We start from the raw sequence: 18,319 nt of genomic DNA, 5'->3' as shown, positions 1-18,319 counted from the left end.
TTGTCGTGGAGGAAATCATAGAAAAAAGCCAAGATATTTTATGAGCGGTTTACCACAGGTAATCCGCTAATAAATAAGTATTTTAAATTTAAAATGTCAAAATGCTTTGGATTGAAAAACTGAATTTCTGTGACGTCGTTTTTATGTTTAATTTTGTATCGAAAGCATGGTTTAGACGTCATATCTTTTATGTTTCTATATCTGATAAAATAGTATCCTTTTCTCTAGTAAAATTAGCTTACCTTTGCAAGTTTAGTCTCCTTTGCAGCCGTCAGTCTTTAGTGGGAAAGGACTTTAGGACCGACAGTAAAGTCTACGATAAGATTTGATTTAGACCACTCCTATATGAAAATACTAAATGGCTGGCAGTTTCATTTTTTCCCCATGGATTTTCCTCTGCTAGTTTTCAATTTGACGGATTTGGGTAGACAGGAATAGGTTAGTCAAAGACTTCTATTATTTCAAAAAAATCAATAAGAAAAACTGAAAAAAGAGCAAAAGCGTAAGCAGGTATTATGTTTAGGTCACCCATCCAAGTGCTAACCCTCCTCAGACGAGCTTGACTCAGTATCTTGAACGACAACGATTTATCCACTGGACCACGGTTCTAGGTGAATCAGCATAACAATAGCCGTGAAAACAATAAACCGAATAGACTAGACTTTTTAACAGTAGTTTTTCAACCGATTCCGTGCGTGGCAGAGATGCAAGGGATTAGCCGATATGGTCTGGGGGCCGGCTGGTCTCTCCCCTGATGCTTCGGCTAGAACATTTTCTTGCGTAATTCGTACACCCAAGGGCAGAAGGATTTAATCGCCGTCAGGTCCGAAGTCCATACGTCGCCTCAGCTCTGCGGATGTCTCGGGGGTATGGCACAGTGTAATCGTGTTTTTTGAATTTCTTTTGGTGGGTTCAAATTCCGTCTTATTCAAATAAAAATTTTCTTTTTATTTCTTTTTTTCTTTTCTTTCTTTAATCCATTTTTCTTTTTAGATTTAAATTTTCAAAATACGACAATCGTTTTGGAGAAAAAAGATTTATTCCTAGTCGGTTGCTTATAAGCCTGTATAAGTTCGATCAGACGTTATCAGTCATATGAGCAATATCGATCCGCGAAAAGTAGACCTATCCTTTCCTATTTCCTGGCAAAGTTTGCTGACAATACCATTTACTGCACTTGGATCTCTATATCATATGCCCGCAAAGGACTAGTGGCTGGTGCCGTGAAGACTTCTGGGTACTGGATGATTCTGACTGAGAACATTGGAATATTTGATATTGTTGCGTCATCTATGGCGCAAAATCAAATTTACAAGTAATGTGACATAACGCAATACTATTCATTTTATAGGCTGAAAAAGGGAAAAACTGCAATTATTTAAATGTTATGTAAAAAGCACCTTAAGGGAGAAGATCGTCTTAAAGGAAATCATTCTTTTCCATGAAGCATTCCATTATCTTTTTGCTAACATTAATTGCAAACTTCTTCATCTGTACTACTCCTCTGTGCACGTACAGACAGTGTAGGTGATGTTGATATTTTATTTTCTGTTAACAGTGATTTTTTTACAACATCAAACTGTTCTACTACAATTCATTACATCTTAGTCAATAGCAGATATCAGAGTTACACGTTATTACTTTCGAAAAATCGTTGCATTTATTGTATTGACCCACTTGCCTCGACTTGAAACAATTTTTTGAAGACAATAGAGAGTAACTCTATCTTTATTTTTAGCTTTGTGGCTGTTGTTATCATGATCGTTGTTTTTAAGTCACTTTTCATTCACTATTCATTCAGTCTGGTTATCAATAGAATATTAACAACCAGACTGATTGAATGCTGTATGATGTGCCTAGCTATAGGGACTGGTAACGAACGAAGATCTCACTGCTGAGGCCTGGGTACCTCCTCTATAAACAGACGGCTGGTAGACTGCCATCCGGTATAGGCATCACCTGAGGCACTACTTGCACAGTTCCCCACATTGAAGCCCACACGAACAGGTCCCTTGTGGATCTTGTCACAGTGACCCTCAATATGGCGGACACGGTGAAGATCTTCGGTGCCTTTTCCTTTTCTCAAGTACACGATGCCGTCGATAGCACGTGGGACTTGACATTCAGCACCGTTGAACGTGAAGAACCAGCGCTTACAACAAACGTTGCAGTCATAAACCCTTAAGTTCCCGTTCCAGAAAACACGAAGGAAAGAGTCGCTGTAGTTCTTGTGAAAAACACAATCCTGCAGGAAAAACATTTATTAGTATAACACTCAGGATAGCAGGCCTGTAATCGGTGACTATTACTAAAGCAGAACTGAATCACTACGATCTTTTTTTTTTTTTTGTTTCGTTTTTTCTTCAAACTAACCTAACCAACCATACCGAACCAAACGGAAAGTGAAACATTTTATATGGATAAGAACGTTCAATGAAATCCAAAATAGTCATTTTACCAGTTACAGTTACCGCTGTAATATTTGACAACAGACGCGCTTGCACAGATACCAAATGGCTATGCATATAAAATATTATTTTCTGAATTTCAGTAAAAAAAGTGTCACTTACGTTGATATTAAACAATAAAAACTCAATACTGAATTGATGTTGATTCGATAGCAAAAAACCGTTATCGCTATTCTCAACAGCAAGTACAGCCTAGTTGAGCTACCCAGTATGGGGTCAAACTAAAAAACAAAGATAAGGCCTTTCTGACAGCCGCTATATACAGTCCATGTATATGATCTCGAAGCACAGCTCCAATCAGTTTCTATTTGTTAGGGACGGTTTTAGAGGAGAGGGAATAAACGGAGAGCTGGAAAAACTTTTGGAGTTGGAAAGAAAACCAACCAGGATGGACACTAGAGAAAAATGTTTGCGCATGCGTGCATTTCAGCACGTTTTCTAAGAATTTTGAAGATTTTGAGTGAGAAAATAAATGTTTGTCTTCTCAAAGTATACAAAACAGTTCGAGAGTATACTTTTGTCAGACCAAGATACTGTATTAACAAACACAATGTGAAAGAATTAGCCTTAAGTTTCAAGCATGGACACTAAGTTTTGGAATTTTGTGAAGTCCAATTTATCAGGCATGTTTGAAAGTCAAATTTACTTATGTTTTGACTAATTTGCATACGGATTCAGAGCATGCGCAGACGTTTTTCACTCGCGTCACCAGGATGTATACAACTTGAAATTGAAGTCCTTGGTGTCATTCAAAGGAGGATGTTTACCTAGCATGCTTTGCGCGCCTCGACCAACTATATTATCACACTGAAAAGTCACGTGAACTACTCATTTTCGCTTTGCTGTCAATGTAGAAACATCGGCTATGGATAATACTATTGAGATTATAGAGGGAAATCGTGAGTCCTTTTCTATTTTAGATCTTCTCTTTGTCTACGGTATTGTCCACAAAAAGAATCAATTAGACAGAATGCAAGTTGCTGGTTTTGCCTGTTGTAAACTTGTGACAGTTATCAGCCATCTTCCCAGGCACTTTTGAAGAAAGAAGACTTGCAATGCCGGTTTTTGAACAACGACAACCTCGATTGAAACGCTTTTTTTCAATTTGAATTTTAAATAAAATTTCCCTATCTGTACTGTGGAGTACAATAGGTTTGGTTTTCTTGAGTTGAATAAAATTAGTTTCCAGTGGATCGTCCATTCATTCGCTTACAGTTTGTTAGATTAAGGATTTTTTTGAATTGTCTGTCGGGTTTGTTACACGTTCTGTGAATAGAAAATAAAAGTAAACTTAGCGGGACTAACTCTATTTCCTCTTTATAAAACTGCCTTCACATGACTTAAATAAAAATAGATATATAAACTTTTGCCTTGTTGCTGTTATCATATGAAGTATACGTTTGAATTTTAAAATAAAGATTATCAGAATTGTATAAGATACTCAAAAACACATCAAGGACGTAAGACAAGACGAAGTGAAACACATGGCGAATTTTAGTGGAAATTGTAATGGCCGTATCTCACTTATGAGAGATTTAAGGGATTTAGTATAGTATGAAGACTATACTTATTGTAGGTGCGTCCTTTTTTTAAATTTTTTCTTCGTCTAATATCAAGTCCCAGAGAAATGGCCAGACTTTCTATTGCTTATTAGTATGGATGCAGAAAATCTTTAATAAGCGAACGGCTGTTGCTTTTGTTTGGCGAAGAAAACAAACAAACAAACAAACGCTAAAGACAGATGGTTAATGAGTACGGCGCGCAAAGCATGCTAGTGAAACATCCTCCTTTTTGTCAGCCCTAAGCGTAACACAGGCATGGAGGAGAGGATGACAAGTTGAAACTGGAGAAATATACCTACCCTGATCAGACCATTGTCTTTATCATCGTTGATGTTGATCCACGAACATTCTTTCCAGTTCGAATAGGCTGAGAGTCCTCTCGCGCCAGGCTCCCCCTTTTCTCCTTTTGGGCCAGCGTCACCCTTTGGACCCTGAGGACCAGTGTTACCGGCTGTACCAGGAGCTCCGGGAGGTCCTTGCTTGCCTGGAGTCCCGTGAAACCCTCGAGGACCTTGTTTACCTTGAGTACCTGGTCTGCCATCTCGTCCGTCTCGTCCAGGAGCACCGGGTGTACCGTGGAGTCCAGGGATACCAGGACGACCCGCCAGACATGAAAAATCTGTTCCTGGCTGAAAACAATTAACAATTAAGTCATGAAATAGTTTATGTTTTTGAATTTAAGTTTGTAAAGTCCATAAAAATCGAAGACCGAGAAGACCGAAATAAACCATGATGAAGGAATAGTATTAATTCGAGTTTACTTACATGCCTGGTAGGCGGCTTATTTTGCTGTCCACAGGCCGGCTTGATGGCAGGAAAAACAAACACAGCCAAGGACACGAACACGAATAACCTCATCTTTACGTAATGCAAAATAAAAGAAAGGTTAAACAGATCAACTGTTTAGTTTAGTAAACTTCTTTTAATGAGGGACGGACACGGCGCGGGTGGCGTTGCAGTGAGAATGCTCGCCTCTTTCTCGGGTTTTTGGTCCCCGCCGGGTTTGGTTTCGTACGTGAGTAAAGTTTTTAGAGCTTATTCGTTTTCTCCTATGCTTCGAGGGTTTTTCTCCGAGTTAATTTTCCTCTCTCCGCAAATATGTACCTCTAAATTCCAGTTGGAGTCAGTGGATGATAAGCCACTTTGTGGAAATTGTTCAAAAACAACAATTTCTTTGTGTCAGGTGGGTAATTCAGAGTTAAACAGTTTTTTCCGTAGCGACGTCTTCATGCTAATTTTTTGTGTTTTCAGGTATTGATAAAGGTAGCTTGCAAGTTGTCTCATGATTACCTTAGTTGAACAGCTTCAAGATACACAATTTTAAAAAGTTTAGTTTTTAGTATCAGTGCTCACCTTAATGAACTGTTGTAGGGTGACCTTGCTCAGAGAAGCCTCAGAAGACAATCAGAACGAAGTAGCAACATCCAGTAATAAAAAGCCCACAAAGATGAATCAAATACTCGTTTTTACTCGTTGGAACATGTTCCGAATAACAGGTGTGCGTGCAACTTAAAGAAAAATAAATAAATAACAATTATTCTTGATGGTTTTTTACTCACATGAGTAAACAACCGCGCCCATTGGTCAATATATTTGAAATAAAAGGTGCACTTGGACGAAAATCCGTCAACATCGGAAACTAATTGTTCCTAGTTTAAGTAATTTAACGATGAATATAGATGACTTTCAAGAACTACTCAACTAAAAATTCAATATTTTAAGCATTATCACCAAGAAATGTTGGTTTAAAAGCTAAAAAAACAATAGGGTCGAGCTGTCATTTATATAATTTAGAAGCTACGATAATTGATAATTTTCATCTCCCACTTTTGACTGTGAAGAAAATATGTTGCTTGGCGACTGTTGGGGCCATATAGATAAGTTAAACCAAATTTCAAGTCATTTCCAATTTTCTTTCAAGTGCCCCTTTTAACTACGCCGAAAATATATACCATACCAATTAGATATATTGTCAAGTTCGAAGTTTTGAACCTGGAACGGAAGATCTACACGCAGGTTTTTACACTTAAATTGTTTTTGATTTTTTATCCTTTAACTCACTTTGCGTTAAAGGCTAAAATATTTTCCTATTTATTTATTTTTTCCGCAAACGACAAATGTGACCAAGTTCTCATCGTTTTTCCTGTATTTTACTTTACTTTTTGAAAACTTTTTTATCGCACACAAATATCCTTTTGTTCTTCTACTACTCAGTGTTTTTTTTTTGTTTTTTTTTTTTTTCAGCTTTCGTTTCAGTTATTTAAAAGAATTTTTCACTGGTCAACTGACGTTTTGTTTGCCTCGAACGTCAATCTAAAACTCTCTATTGTTAAACCACCTCAAGCGTGAACACGGAGAGGTCAATAATGACTTTATTTTTGGATTCTTGATTTCATTATTCGATTCGAACATTCATTATTGAAAACGAATCTTCAAAGCCTGGCATATGCAAAAGCAAAGCATATATGCAACTGATGCAAAAACAACTTTTTGTGCAAAGAATATGTAATATTAATGACTTACCTTCTGTTTCCGCTATAAGCCAGAGCCTTCGAGCCGAGTTAATCGAATTTTTCAAACTATTATTACTGATCTTTTTAATATTGAAGATTTGTTGTCAATAATGAATGTTCGAATCGAATAATGAAATCAAGAATTTTACTTGGTAAAATGCTGAGATACGCAAACCAGTCCCACGTGTCTGCCCGGAAAAATTTTCTCAGGCTCTTCATTTTCAATCCAACTAATGCCCGTAGATGTCAAGAGCAGTGTAGATCGGATGCAATTAAACAGTGAAATAAAGTCAAACTAAATACTAACTAATAGTATCTGTTTAGTAACTATTAGTCACTATTACTCAACCAGAACATTTATTCAACAAGACACAAATGGTCTCTTGTGTATTTGTCTTCGTATGATGAATGTTCTAGTTGAGTGATAGCAACTATTAGTCACTAAATAGATACTAATAGTTAGTATTTAGTTTGATTTTATTTCACGGTATAATTGCATCCGCTCTAAGTGTTGTGCCTTTGTGTTGTTTAAAGCAAACTGAAGATCGACCTTGTTTCTTTGGAAATCTCAAGGGTTTATACTTATAAGCTAGACTCGCTAAGAAATGAACTTCATCGCATAATCTTTGCCTGCATCTATTCTTCATGTGTGGCGTGACGTCAAGAAAGGGTGTTTCATTACTCACTACGAAGTCCTGTTCTGAGGAAATTCCATACTCAAGAAGCAGTTCTGGACAGTTTTATTTTGACTTATACAGTTTACTGAGCCCTAATGTACAATTACCGTACTTCATTCTGTCATTTAGTTGTAAGATCGGATAGCATTTAAACAGTGTAAACACGATAAACAATCGATTTTTCGAAGTACGAGAGTAAGATTTCCCAGACTTATTAATTCCATTATTTTCTTATTGTTCAAAACCATTTAGATTAAAGCTTAAGATCTCCATCTTGTGTAAATAGTTAGCTATATTCTTGGTCATAAAAAGTTAACCTTACAATGGGTGGTTGTTGACTCGAAAGTTTTAAGTACTTGGACAACCACACACACCATAAATTAGCTCTCCCCGCTTATAATTAATTTAGTTTCAACTTTCTTTTCATTATTCATTAATATTACTCCTGTGAATACTTGTATATATTTATGTGTGTGGGAAACAATAAAAAAGTTCAAAAATTGTTCATAATGTTCAAAGACTTATTACTTAATTCTCGCGAACGCAACTAAACAAAAATCGAGCACAAAACTACTTTTGCAACTATCAATGTAAATCCGTTTGGGGTGGGGGATCAGCGTGGACTGAGTACAATACATTGAAATTTCTCAGGTTTCTCAACTAGTTATAAATAATTCAATGACATTACTTTGTATCTGTCCGATGGGCTTTTATTTTTTTTCATTTGACCTTCCATTTCTTTGGAGCGGTTACAAACTGTCAGATTACACTGATTTTCTACTCTATTTGCTTTAATCGTAACTGAGCCGTGGTACATTCTCATCCAGCTCTAGGGAAGCAGCACCGGTTCAGGCCATTTTGACAGGAATGAGTATATCCATAACCACTTGGACAAGTGCCTCTGAGGATCCAATGGTCTCCATAGGGTGGCTCGTCATTTTCCCCACAATAGCAGCTGAGTGCACGCTTTTCTTCTGTCAATACTGTAAAATATGATGTGGAAGAGAGTTCATACTGTATAATATGGAGGAGAGTCAATATTGTATAATATGACGTGGAGGAGAGTTAATACTGTAAAATATGATGTGACGGAGAGTCAATACTGTAAAATATGACGTGGAGGAGAGTCAATACTGTAAAATGATGTGGAGGAGAGTCAATGCTGTATAATATGATGTGGAGGAGAGTCAATACTGTAAAATATAATGTGGAGGAGAGTTAATACTGTAAAATATGATGTGGAGGAGAGTCAATACTGTAAAATGATGTGGAGGAGAGTCAATACTGTATAATATGATGTGGAGGAGAGTCAATACTGTAAAATATGATGTGGAGGAGAGTTAATACTGTAAAATATGTGGAGGAGAGTTAATACTGTAAAATATGATGTGGAGGAGAGTCCATACTGTAAAATATGATATGGAGGAGAGTTAATACTATAAAATATGATGTGGAGGAGAGTTAATACTGTAAAATAGGAAAATTAAACGAGACTTACCTGGAAGTTGAAGTTTGATTGAGATTCTACAAGTCATCGGTCGGGAGCTAGGGAGTCACGTGAGATATGCGAGCGCACCTTCACATTCAGACTTTAAAAATACTCACTGGTCACATATATTGGGTAGGGTATAGAAGTAACTTTACTCCAATGTATTAACCAATGTTATCATGTAAGGGTGGGCACGTGACTCCCTAGCTCCCGACCGATGACTTGTAGAATCTCAATCAAACTTCAACTTCCAGGTAAGTCTCGTTTAATTTTCCTATTCTACTACGTCATCGGTCTATGTCGCTAGTAAGTCACGTGAGACTTGAAAGCATGTGACCAGAGTCAATATAACAATGTAACAGTTTATTTGCTGTGCCATCGTATCAATTTTTACAGCAACTTGTAACTGTATTCCTTTTAAAGCAAGCATATACTTTCTTAACCACAGCAGTTTACTAAACATAGTCAAATGTATCAACAACATTGGGCTATAACTGGTCAGAAATGCAAGATGTGTAATATTATGGCCTATCCTTACAAGCAGAGACCCTTAGAAAGAAGAGATTCTGAATCTGATTCTCATTCTGATACTGAATCTGATTTGGATTATAACAATTGTTCATTAACAGTTCTTTCATACTTACAATCAACCCTTAGCAAGAAGACATTCTGAATCTGATTCTACATGTATTCTGATTCTGAATATGTTAATTGTTCTTTAACAGTTCTTTAACAATTTGTATCTTATTTCTCATTGTAATAGAGGACAAGTACTTTTTCATCTATTCAAGGCTTCCAGAAGTTCTTTCCCAAAGTTCCCCTTTGTTTCCATTATTGGCTTTTTGTAAAACATCATGAAGGTATTTTCAGAGGTCCACCCAGCACATTCCATAATGGTTGTAATTGGGACCTTGTGGACCTCTGCTGCTGAGGTTGATGCTGCTCGAGTACTATGAGCTCCAAAGATTGATGTATCTATTCCTGCACATTTTAAGACCATCTTAAGCCATCTCCCAACTGTATCTTTTGAGATCGCTTTATGTGGTTTTTGGTAACTTATCAGTAACTTCTGGTCCTTTCTTATGTTGCTGGTTCTAGTCAGGTATTCAGACAGGTACCTGACCACACAGAGACTTGGGTCTTTGTCATAAGACTGGAATTCTAGCTTGGTTCTTTGTTTTCCAGGTTTAGTTGTTTTTAACAAGTCAGAAATAACAAACTCAACATTATTTTCAGTGATGTACATGTCCTTTGTGTTTAAAGCATGAAGTGTCTGGCAGCGTTGCCCTGATAATAAAGCCAACAACATGGTTAATTTGAGTGACAAGGCCTTTAATGACAGGCTCTTTGGGGGGTGCAGAGTCTTTAAGTGGTCCAGGACTACATTAACATCCCACACTACTTTGTATTTGGGGAGTGTTGGTCTGGTATTGAATACACCTTTTAGCAGTCTGGTGACAAGTGGGTGATCCCCAAATGACTTGTTTCCTTCTAGGATAATAATAGTTGACATTGCACTTCTAGCAGTGTTTAGTGCACTATAGCCTAGTCCATTATTGTACAATTCAGTGAGAAAGTTGATCCCTTTGGCTATAGGTGGTGAAACTGGATTAACTTCCCATTTACTACAGTATGCAATCCATTTATTGATGTAAGATTTGTATTGATTCCTTGTGCTAGTTCTCCAGGACTGCATAATGATTTCGGAAGCTGATGGTGAAACTCCTTGACTCTGTAAATGTTCCCTGATAAGTGGCAAATAAGTAGCGTCATGTGCTTGTGAAGTGGATGGATAGCTTTGAGGTCCTGAGGAAGGAACAGTGTGTCCTTCTTTTTGGGCAGTATTAATGGTTCTTGTATTAACATTCTTGTTAGTAATGGCCACCAAGTTTGGGTTGGCCAATATGGTACTACGAGTAGTCCTGTTGCTTGATCCTGTTGTATCTTTTGAAGAGTCCTCATGATTATGCTGAAAGGTGGGAAAGCATAAAATAAGTACTGGGACCACTGCATGGTGAATGCATCTACTGCTATTGCCCCTGGGTCAGGTTTGTATGAGACGTATTGTTTGAGTCTATAATTAAGCCGTGAGGCAAATAAGTCGATCTCTGGTTTTACTGATAATCTTTTAGAGCCTTCCTCAAATAACGTTTGATTAAGAGTCCATTCAATCTCTCTTCTCTTCAATCTGGACTCTCGGTCAGCTATTACATTGTTAACACCTGGAACATGTGCTAGTGTCAACCAAATCTCTCTTTTAATGCACCATTCCCATATCTCTATATTAAGTTCATTCAGTTCCCATGAATGACTTGAGCCCATATTACTAAGGATGGTGACAGCTGTCATATTATCAACCATCAGTTTGACATGTTTGTGACTAACTTTATTTTCAAAAGATTCTAGAGCCAGTTTGATGGCTAACATTTCTAGATAATTGATGTGCTTTCCAGCCTCCTCTGGGCTCCATGGTCCCCCTGTAGCTATTCCTTGGCAATCACAGCCCCAACCAATTTTTGAGGCATCTGTATAAAGTGTAATATGGGGTTCCCCATGATTGATGATATTAAATGAGGTGTGTATAGAGTCTATCCACCATTTAATGTGAACTTTAGTATACAATGACAAAGTCATTTTTCTATCAAAATCTCTGTGCATTGAAAGTGCCCTTGTTTTTTCCCTGTCTAGTCTCCTGTAGTAAAGTGGGCCATATCTAACCCCAGGGAAGCTCGCTGTCATAAGACCCAAGAGTTTTGCAATGGTCCTGATGGTAGGTCTAGCTGTGCTAATGACCTCCTGACAGCAATTCTTTAATTTTTCCGCTTTTTCAGGGGTAAGCTTAATTGTCATATTACTAGAGTCTAGAACAAAACCCAGGAATGTAATGACTTGACTGGGTATGAACACAGATTTTTCTGGGTGCACAACAAAGCCTAATTTGTCAAATAATTTTATGGTGTCTACAACATTGGCCAGACATTCCTGATAACTATCGCCTTGTAGATAGGAATCATCAATATATCCTGATGAAAGGTGTCCTTTCTCCCTCAAGTGGCAGTATACTGGTTTGAGTAGTTTTGTGAACTTTCTAGGGCACAGTGCTAAGCCATTAGGAAAGCATGTATATTTATATAACTGGTCGTCAAATTCAAACTTTAGGTATTTTTGGTCGTTAGGGTTCACAGGGACTGAATAGTAAGCATCCTTGATATCTATGGATGCCATGAAACAATTCTGTTTCATCATTCTGATAACCGACCATAATGTATCCATTTTGAAATGATGATACATAACAGACTCGTTAAGTTTTTTGAGGTTAAGTATCATACGGTGTGTACCATCTGACTTTCGTCGTAAAAATATTGTGGATATGAACTCGTGAGGCTCATTATCTGATAGCTGGATAACTTGTTTATCTAGCAATTTTTTAATCTCTGACCCAACAATATGTCTCTCTTCAACACTGAATTTTTTCTGAGTAGGCGCTCTGGCCTGATAAGGGGTCCTGGTGAACTCAATAGTCTGACCTTTAACGGTATTCAGAACCTCAGAGTCTGAGGTAAGTTTTTCCCACAAATGGTAGGATTCTCTTATCCTTCCCGCTTTAAAGCGGTCAACTTTTGTATTCAAGTACTGCTTTATATTATCAAGGTTGATTTCAAAATTACTGACCTGTATGTCGTCCATGCTTAGTTCTTTCCCCCCTCCTTTCTCTTGTAGGAGGGGGATCTCGAGTTTTTTGGGTTTCCTCGGTATTTCCCTCTGTATTGGGACTGATAGGATCTTTTGAAATAATTGTCTGACTGCTTTTGCTTCCAGCTATCCCTTCGGAACGTGTTTCGTTCTCTGTGTTCGCCCGCCGCTGTTTGTGTGATCCTGTTTGATGCTTTTATGTTGTTTAGTTGTTGTTGGAGTTCGTCTCCAAAAAGCAGGCTTGTGACAGGGATATTTTGTGAACATAGCCCAGCATATTCTTTTTTCAAGCTGGGTTTTATGGCATCTCTTCGTGCCATTGACAGTTCGTATTGTATGTGTCCCAAGATGGCTATCGCATCGGTATGTAATCCGATCATTTCATCGATGTCTAGCTCTTTCTTGTTGTCATTTCGAGCTTTCAGCAAAATGTCGGTGCACTTTGCTAGAATAGATCCGACCTTAGCGACAGTGTTTTGAGTACTGGCTCTCCTAAGGTCCTCTCGTTTAATATGGTGATTCATATTTGACCATATCTCTGGGTTAACTCTTGGTACCACCAGATTTTTTAGATTCCCGGGTCGGGCATGTTTTTTTTTTTTAAGCTTATCAGAAAGCTTTTCTGAATTTAATTTTTCCGACCATCGCTTGTTTACTATGTTAGCAAGCTTATCAGACACATCAGGTCCAATTTTTTCATCTGCATCAAGGTCATTCGCGATGCTATCTAGTAGGTCGTCTTTTGGGTCGTTTTTCCCGCCCTTTTTGGTCTCTGGGCTTTCTTTCAGTAGCGAGTCGCTGTCTACATCGGAATTTTCCGATTCTATGCTTGAATCGATGTCTGAGTCAGACATTTCGACTTTCCTCCTCTTTGGTAAACTTTTATCCTGAGTTTTCGCCATTCTTTTCATGGCTTTGTGCATCGAAGTCATCGACTCCGCCATGATTTCCATGTTCTTGTTTAGGTTTCCCAGTGTGTTTTCCAGCGTGTCGCTGGTATTCTTTGGTGTCTTTCCCTCCTCATTCTCTTCTTCCTTTGAGGATTCTTCTTCTCCGAGCAGCTCAATTTCTTCTTTTTCATTTTCTGTTCGTTTTTCCTCCAGTTCGGTCTGTTGGCGTTTGCGCGCCATTTTCTTTCATCCGAATGCAACGAAGGGTGGCAAGCAACTGAATGTGAAGGTGCGCTCGCATATCTCACGTGACTTACTAGCGACATAGACCGATGACGTAGTAGAATAGGACATGCATGAGAGTCAATATTGTAAAGTAGGACATGCATGAGAGTCAATACTGTAAACTGATGTGGAGGAGAGTCAATACTGTAAAATGATGTGGAGGAGAGTCAATGCTGTATAATATGATGTGGAGGAGAGTCAATACTGTAAAATAGGACATGCATGAGAGTCAATACTGTAAAATATGAGCATGGACTGTGTAATGTATTCAAAACGTGTGACCAGCGATTTCACGACCGCACGGAACACTAATTAGTTGTTATTTCGGCATCCGCCATGTTGAACCTAGGATTAGATTGCGTTGTTCAAAGAACGATTAGCGCTAACCTAGGGTTAAAGAGTAGTTAATTTTAAACCAACTCGCGAGGTGGTTTAAATCGCTAAACTAGGATTAAAATAAAGATTCAAAACAAAAACAAAATCGCGAATCTGTTCATTTTTTCGCACAGCAAAGAAAAGTTCGTAGATATAGGTTTAAAAGCTCCTGTATCGAGGAATACACTGACAGCGAAAGTCTGTGCAATACAGATTCGGAAGAGAAGCCATCTTTTCAAATGAAAAATCTGATTTACGAGTATCTGGAGCGAAAGACAATTAGACGAAATCATACTTAAAAAGTTCGTAAACTTACTTTGCAGAACCTCTGAACTCTCCTCAACTTTTTTGGCTAAGACCGCAGTCCGATGCAATAAAATTAATTTTTGCATTCTTTTTTCATTACAAAGTTTACTTCGTTTTAAATTTTAATTTCATTAGGTGAAGCCGCCATCTTGAAAATGACATATAAACACTAGTGCATTTTGGGATGCTAATCGTAGATTAAGTCGCGTAATCGGGGGTTAGTTAATCGACCCACTAATCTAGCTTTGAACAACGATATTTAAACCACAGAATAACTAAATCGCGATTAGAGAATTTAAACCCGGTTTAGGCCTAATCCCGGTTAGTTTAATCGGGGTTTTGAACAACCGGGTCCTGGTTTGCGCCTAAGATTTAATTCATTTTTTCAAGGCAAGGTGGTAAGTGCGCAAGGTCTAGGTCAAACGACTGGCGAGGCGAGAAAACGTAATAATTAATACGACTATTCAATGTTACCTGCACTGTTTGCCAAGACGATCAAGGCCATGCAAAGCGCCATCATCAATATAACTTTGTTAGACATTCTTCGAGCTTCTTTGCTGCAACAATCGAAAGATGGTTATATAACTTTGAGCAAAACGTTTAAACTCAATGAGGTTTTAAGAGAAAATTTAAGTTCTTTGATAGTAATAATGAACTAAATGAGAACCTGGCAACTTACTTTTGCTCTGTCTTTACTATGAGGTGACTCTGTTACAAGTGTTGAAGTACTTTCAGTGCCTGACTGAATGGTTCGAGCTGCAGTTTTGGAATGAACCAAAGATGAGAGATGTCCCTGTATTTATGCACCTTCATTTGCATAACGGCTCGCCCTTGTAAATGCACATGCAGATCTTGCTGTTAGAACAAAAGAACGGTTCTTACTTCGTTTAGAGGAAACAGTCTACGTTATTCAATAGCCACAACAAAAGACTGCAAATTATATAACAGAACAAGTGGTGATAACTAGTAGAGTACTAGCGTGGACAACAAAACGAAGCAAACAAAGAGAATACAACAGAGCGGCTTTTCCGCATAAGATCATCCTTTAGACGACATGCACATTTGTACTTTGTGAGTTTCAATACGCTGATTATTGACATCTTTTATTTTAACTCGTTTTTGAACCGTCAACTTTCGATATCAGGCATAAAACAATCCGAGTCAAGGCTTCGGGGAAACAATAGCTTAATCGTCGTTATTCTTTTGTTTCACCGAAGCAGAATGGCTCAGATTGTTTTGTGCTTGATCACTCAACCAGAATTTCGAAAGTTGGCTACTCCGTGCGCCCTAAAACAATACGTGATAACTTTTTTCCCAGTGGAATATGGCATTTTTACGCTTAATGCCAGAAATATTAGCACTTCGTTCAGCGTAATGACTCAGGATGCAGTCAATTGAAAAAAAATTGTCGTCGACCAACTAAAGCCTACGCGACTGAACCGAAAGGAACTCTGGGTAGTAATCATTGAAGCCGAGTTGACTCCATAATTTTATCTGACTAGTTATGCCTTGTTTACAGCACGAACCTTCGTAGGCTAGCGGGAAGTGTTGAAGAAGACGTTTTTCATATCATATTGTTGAAATTGTGAACTGAATCATTACTAATTGATTTTTCTTTCCCTAAACCCAAAGACATGCATTTGATGAATTGTTTCTCGCCATTATTATCTTATTACTAGCGGGAACAATTAATTCAGAACGAATATTTAACCGCTTCAGTGAATTTTACCCATATTCCTTTCGGTCCAGTCGCCTAGGCTTGAGCCGGTCGACGACAACGTTTTTTGAATTGACTGTATATCGGGCGTGCCATCTAGTGTTGCTTATATGTTGAGCAAATAGCTAGGTTTTCTTTGCTATAGAAGTTTATGCAGCACAAATATTTTGAAACACAAAAATATGTAGCAAAGAAATCATCTACATATCAGCAATACTGAAACGTCAAACCTGTGTCATTACGCTCTGAAACAAAAAATACCACAGACTTTCAACTTACGACCTTTTGTATTAGGGCGCACGGTGTTTGAATAGATTTAAGTCAGGTTGGCGTGGTGGTAAAACGCTTGCCTCTCAACTATTTGAGGTTCGGGGTTCGAATCTCGATTTTAAAATTCTTTTGCTGTAGAGCTTATCTGATTCATACTCCGTAAAATACCTGGATAACCTTTCATTTCAGAACCGAGTTGAGACACAGATTGAAAGCTGTGATAATTTGAATCTGTTTGTATAATTTTAAGGCCGTGTTATTTTCCTTTTGTATATTTGGTGGGGGGGGGGGGGGGGGGAGGAATCCTATTTTATAGAATCAAAAAACAATGACACTCTCGTTCCCATGGACCGCTTTGCAGATGAACAACGATACCGGAACACGAGTATTATCAAGCGTTGCTATGGATAAGAATTCCTGAAATCGATTATTCTCCTCTTTTAATATAAAACTGTTTTCTCAATTTTACTGAATTTGCTTTTTTCAGTTTTGTGGCCCGTCAAGTTAGGTGTGCACGCAACCTTGAGAAAATTGAACTGTCTATTCCTGACAGGCGAATACGGCACTCGATTAAATAGTGTTTGACCTATCCGTAACTAAAATGGCCGGTTAACTTTCTTAAATTCAAATATTCTTCAAATACTACGTGAATGCTCGCTGCTTTCTTTCTTGGACGTAGCTTAAAAACGGCAATTAATGTGTTGTCTAGCTTTATTTACACACAGAGAGACGTTGAAGGTATTTTTTTAATGAAAAAAGCTAATGGGTTTGAAAGAATTGGGAAACTAATAAGTGATGACGGCTTGTTGTCCAGAGAGTTGGTTCCCTTGAAAAACGTAGGATACATTTAAATACTAATAGGAGAAATTTATTATTTATTTATTTTTTTTTTTTAAAGTATTTATAGGCAAAAGTAAAAGTTTGTTACAGTGAAACTACTCCAACCAAGGCCATCCAAACAACTTTTCTACAAATTAGCCAATCGAAAGTGGGAATCTGAACAATAGAATTGCTACAAATTGGACAAGTATCCATATATGGGTTTACACGGTTTAGCAGACTGCCGCCTCTTTGGTTGTCGAAATATAAACGTGCTGCCTGATAATATCGTCTGGAAAAAAACAAACTGTAATAATAATAAAGACTGTGTTTTATACGGTCTCTAATTTGCTTTCCTGTAGTATTTGAAGTCATACTTTACTATTTTTCTATATTTTTGGTACCAAAAATCACTAATTCGCGAAAAACATATATTGCAATTTCTTGTTTGTCATTTAGTTTTGCCAATCTCAGCAACGGAAGAATATTTAAAATTTGTCGCTAATCTATTGTCTAAGTATTCAAACACTCGAGGTTGCCTTGGCTGGAGTACGTAGTCGCACTGTGTAAACGTTTTCCCATATAAATTTTGAATAAAGTCTTATCAGCGAATTATCATTACATAACTAAACAATATTGCTCTATTTCAACCCACAATATTTCTCTTCCTTTCCATGAAATTAACGAGGGCTTTCTTTTGTTTCTTTCGTATCCATTTTCCCTGGTTTTCCTTCTTTACCTCAATTTTCTTAGGATATTCAAGCCTAGAGTCTTTACAATTTTGCTCAAGTACTATCCATTACTTAGGAGTAGCTGTCAAGCTGTCTTCCTACCGCAAATTGATTCTAAGGCCCCGTCCACACGTATCCGGAAATTTTTGTATCCGCAAATCATTTTTTGCGGATACGAAAGTGTTTGCGTCCACACGCAGTATTCGAATCGTCTTCACCGTCCACACGCGTCCGTTTTCGTAAAATTTGCGGATACGGACACAAAAATTTGCGGACACGTATGGACGCAACCCGCGTATCCGAAAAAAAAAATTTGCGGATACAAAACTTTCCGGATACGTGTGGACGGGGCCTAAAATATAGTAAAATATAAATACAAATAAAATACGACAGAAGAAAGGAAGGAAAACATTTCAAGCGAGCTGGGAAAAGAAAAAGGTATAGCAATAAGTCCAAAAACTAAGATAGCATTAACTTTTTTGCAAGCTATGATTTTTGGCAGGTATAATCCTGCCTTTGTCTCT

General features: G+C 37.8%; 4 protein-coding genes across 5 annotated transcripts in view; all 4 read right to left on the bottom strand.

Moving 5' to 3' along the window:
- Window positions 1-1,524: 1,524 nt before the first annotated feature.
- LOC116288193 (collagen triple helix repeat-containing protein 1) lies at window positions 1,525-5,536 on the bottom strand. Its single transcript, XM_031694948.2, has 4 exons — window positions 5,384-5,536; window positions 4,796-4,888; window positions 4,330-4,659; window positions 1,525-2,245 (listed from the first exon to the last, which is right to left on the bottom strand). Exons 2-4 carry the CDS (start codon window positions 4,886-4,888, stop codon window positions 1,889-1,891), a joined length of 780 nt encoding a protein of 259 aa, XP_031550808.1. The 5' UTR covers window positions 5,384-5,536; the 3' UTR covers window positions 1,525-1,888.
- A 2,387-nt stretch (window positions 5,537-7,923) lies between these two features.
- LOC148909497 (delta/kappa-actitoxin-Avd4a-like) overlaps window positions 7,924-18,319 on the bottom strand; it is a 31,326-nt gene continuing 20,930 nt past the window's right edge. The window contains exons 1-3 of one of the 2 annotated variants that reach the window (XM_089033753.1): window positions 14,938-15,099; window positions 14,733-14,815; window positions 7,924-8,203 (exon numbers count right to left, since the gene is read on the bottom strand). In XM_089033753.1, the coding sequence (XP_088889879.1) occupies window positions 8,040-8,203; window positions 14,733-14,799 (231 nt within the window). In that variant the 5' untranslated portion in view covers window positions 14,800-14,815; window positions 14,938-15,099 and the 3' untranslated portion in view covers window positions 7,924-8,039. Of the gene's footprint in view, window positions 8,204-14,732; window positions 14,816-14,937; window positions 15,100-18,319 lie in introns of those variants that run through there. The other variant, XM_089033754.1, reaches the window with a different exon arrangement.
- On the bottom strand, window positions 9,058-12,396 carry LOC148909499 (uncharacterized). The gene is made up of 2 exons (XM_089033609.1): window positions 10,859-12,396; window positions 9,058-10,748 (listed from the first exon to the last, which is right to left on the bottom strand). Exons 1-2 carry the CDS (start codon window positions 12,394-12,396, stop codon window positions 9,488-9,490), a joined length of 2,799 nt encoding a protein of 932 aa, XP_088889735.1. The 3' UTR covers window positions 9,058-9,487.
- Window positions 12,343-13,532, bottom strand: LOC116288192 (uncharacterized). Its single transcript, XM_031694947.2, has one exon. It carries the CDS (start codon window positions 13,530-13,532, stop codon window positions 12,399-12,401), a length of 1,134 nt encoding a protein of 377 aa, XP_031550807.2. The 3' UTR covers window positions 12,343-12,398.

This window comes from Actinia tenebrosa, unplaced genomic scaffold, assembly GCF_029948245.1.
Source record: "Actinia tenebrosa isolate PJP-AT-01 unplaced genomic scaffold, QUT_ActTen_1.0 PGA_scaffold2__45_contigs__length_23673736, whole genome shotgun sequence".
NCBI lineage: Eukaryota > Metazoa > Cnidaria > Anthozoa > Actiniaria > Actiniidae > Actinia > Actinia tenebrosa.
This window is presented reverse-complemented; position numbering and strand designations above follow the sequence as displayed.